This window comes from Tarenaya hassleriana, unplaced genomic scaffold, assembly GCF_000463585.1.
Source record: "Tarenaya hassleriana unplaced genomic scaffold, ASM46358v1 Cleome575, whole genome shotgun sequence".
Lineage (NCBI taxonomy): Eukaryota > Viridiplantae > Streptophyta > Magnoliopsida > Brassicales > Cleomaceae > Tarenaya > Tarenaya hassleriana.
The window spans coordinates 21,670-24,575 of NW_010968292.1; the positions used below are offsets into that span (position 1 = coordinate 21,670).

Consider the following 2,906-nt stretch of genomic DNA (forward strand, 5'->3'; position numbering starts at 1 on the left):
GTTCTGCGTAGAAAGTCAGAACGTCCGTTCCAGGTCTGGAACGGACGGTCCAGGCGTCAAGAACGTCCGTTCTACGTTATAAAACGGACCGTCCGTTCTGCGTAGAATGTCAGAACGTCCGTTCCAGGCCTAGAACGGACGGTCCGACTTACGGGCAGTTTTCGGTTTTCGCGTTTTAAGGGTTTTGGGCAATCCTAATTAATGTGTGAGCCGCCAAAAACCCTAGTGTAAGAACCTCAGACGTCCTAGACTCTAATGAGAGCTTAGAGAAGCTTGATTTTGAGTTCTAGAGATTGGAATATCGATTCCAAGTCAAGGACATCGGTTTTCTCTTCGGCCCTGGATCGATTGATACTTCCAGATCTTGAAAGAACGAGGTAAGTATTCGAATCCCACGACGATATACACGATTGTTCGGGTTATTGCACAATTGGTTTTGTGTGACGTTTGGCTAGGTTTAGATCTTTCCTTCCGCTGCGTGAAACCTAGAAACCAAACCCTAGATCGATGAGATCGCATGCTAGGAACCCGAAGGGAACCCAACAAAAACATGACTGAGTGAAGCCTGGGGGATTCTGAGGGATTCTGGGAGCGGTCTGCTGCTGCGCATTCAATGCTCCGCTTGGGTTTCCGTAGGACAAACCAGGATGGTTCCTAGGCGCGCTCGGGTTGTAGAGGTGTGAAGGATTCTGGTATTGATTCCTTCCTATGTAGTTGACGTCCTCAACCGATTCTTCTTCTGATGTGGCCTGATTAACCAGAAACATTCCAGGCTGGACTTTGTGCGGGATAGATGTATTCAGTTAGAAGAAAGCCGGTTAAAGCTGTCGCAACTGGAGCAGGAGCTCCAGAGGGCTAGGCAGCAGGTGAGGTGAATCTTTTTTATTTTCTGTTCGATGTTTGTTAAGTTTTATCTCTTTCGTAGTTACTCAACGATTCTTGGTTTCAGGGATTATACGTACGTAGCTCATCAGACACGAGCTTTCTCGGACCATCTGGCACTATGAACACAGGTTCGTGATTTCACATTTCGGGATCTCTCTTTATGCCCACTGGCCCTAATAAGCTGTTTCCAATGACCCATTATTTGCAGGGATTGCTGCTTTTGAGATGGAACATGCCCACTGGTTAGAAGAACAGAACAGGCGAGTTAGTGAGATTAGAACCGCACTTCAAGCTCATATAAGCGACATAGAGCTCCGTATGTTGGTGGATAGCTGCCTGAACCATTACGGAAATCTCTTCCGAATGAAAGCTGATGCTGCAAAAGCCGATGTCTTTTACTTGATATCGGGTATGTGGAGAACGTCAACGGAACGCTTCTTTCAGTGGATTGGAGGCTTCCGCCCGTCTGAACTGTTGAACGTAATTGCCCTTCACTTAAAGACTTTCATCTATGTTTTTTTTAAAAAATCTTTTTCAGTTTCAACGATTAAGAATGGTGGTTTCTGTGAAACAGGTTGTGATGCCTTATCTCGAGCCCTTGACAGATCAGCAAATCTTGGAGGTGCGTAACCTACAACAGTCGTCTCAGCAAGCGGAGGATGCCCTCTCTCAAGGCATTGATAAGCTTCAGCAGGGTTTGGCTGAAAGCATAGTTCTTGAACCGGCTGATTCTGCAAATTATGGAGCTCATATGGCTGCAGCCATGGAAAGTCTTCAAGGTTTAGAAGGTTTCGTGAATCAGGTAAAACCCTAAAAGCATCATATTCTTCATAACCAGAAGAGAAAACACGAAGACATGTATGTTTTCTGTGTCTCAGTTTCTTAATCAGCCTCAGAAAACAAGCAAAGATCTAGAATCAATGAAGACCTAGAAATAGGCTCACCAGTCCCCGGCAACGGCGCCAAAAACTTGTTACGTGTGTACCGAGTCTAAAATCTATTACCCGATTCATAACTCACCGCAAGGATACGGATCGTCGTAACACGGGGTCGACCACAAGGACCGGTTGCTAAATCAAAATCTAGATCAAAAATAGATCAAAGCAAGCAAGCGAAAGTGATGGTGGAAGTATGTGGAATCTAAACTAACTAAAATAAGAAAGCAAATAAAAACGTGTAACTATCAAGCAAAGATGACCGTGGGTGTCGGGACCGTATTCGCGTGTATGGGTATATGCTAAGCATGCGAGAATCACGATATTGAATTTGTATTCGGGAATCGTCAAGTAACAAAGATAGAGGAATCACCTCCCGGCATATAACTCACTATCTAAAGTTCTCTAAATCCATATCCCTATGTGATTTATTAAACTAGATGCATGAAGAACACTATCATCAATCCTAGATCGATCAAACCATATTCCTATGTGAATAATACAATCTATTCTATCGATTTCAATCCGAAACCAAACCCATATTCCTATGTAGTTCAGAATCTGTAATAATTGGCCAAGGGGTCAGCAAACACCAATCCAATAAAGCACAAATCGATAAAACCAAACAAATCCAAATCGCAACCAAGTTAGGGTTCAAACATACCCAAAACACAAACGAATCCCTAACCCACAGCCGTGGATCTACTCACGGTTCATAGAAAAACATTGAATAAAACCAGAAACAGAAAGGAAAGAGGGAGAAGAAAGGCTCATGTCGACAGCAAAGCGATCTTCACGTTCCAGCTCTCCTTCTTCTTCCCGAAATCCCGTTTTACTCCTTTTTCTCTCCCCAAAGCTCTCCAAAGTCTGTATAAAGTCTGTCTCATCCTCTTGGACGTCTGTAGGCTCTTTTTATAAACCCTAGGAGGCGGCCCCGAAGTCCTATTCCCATCAAAACTTTGAAAATTCGAATCTGGGCTTTTTCTGGGTTTTGACTCGGACCGAGTCAGTACTCTGACTCGACCGAGTCAAAACGACCAGCCCAATCTTCTGACTCGGGCTTTCTGACTCGGACATGTTGACTCG

At 44.3% G+C, this 2,906-nt stretch overlaps 1 protein-coding gene across 1 annotated transcript; it reads left to right on the forward strand.

Annotated features, from left to right (window-relative positions):
- Positions 1-772: 772 nt before the first annotated feature.
- On the forward strand, positions 773-1,761 carry LOC104798761 (transcription factor TGA3-like; the record flags this gene model as incomplete). The annotated part of the gene is made up of 4 exons (XM_010520956.1): positions 773-866; positions 950-1,013; positions 1,094-1,365; positions 1,460-1,761. Coding segments are annotated over 4 exons (670 nt in total), but the record flags the coding sequence as incomplete, so codon positions are not given.
- Between the last annotated feature and the right edge of the window lie 1,145 nt (positions 1,762-2,906).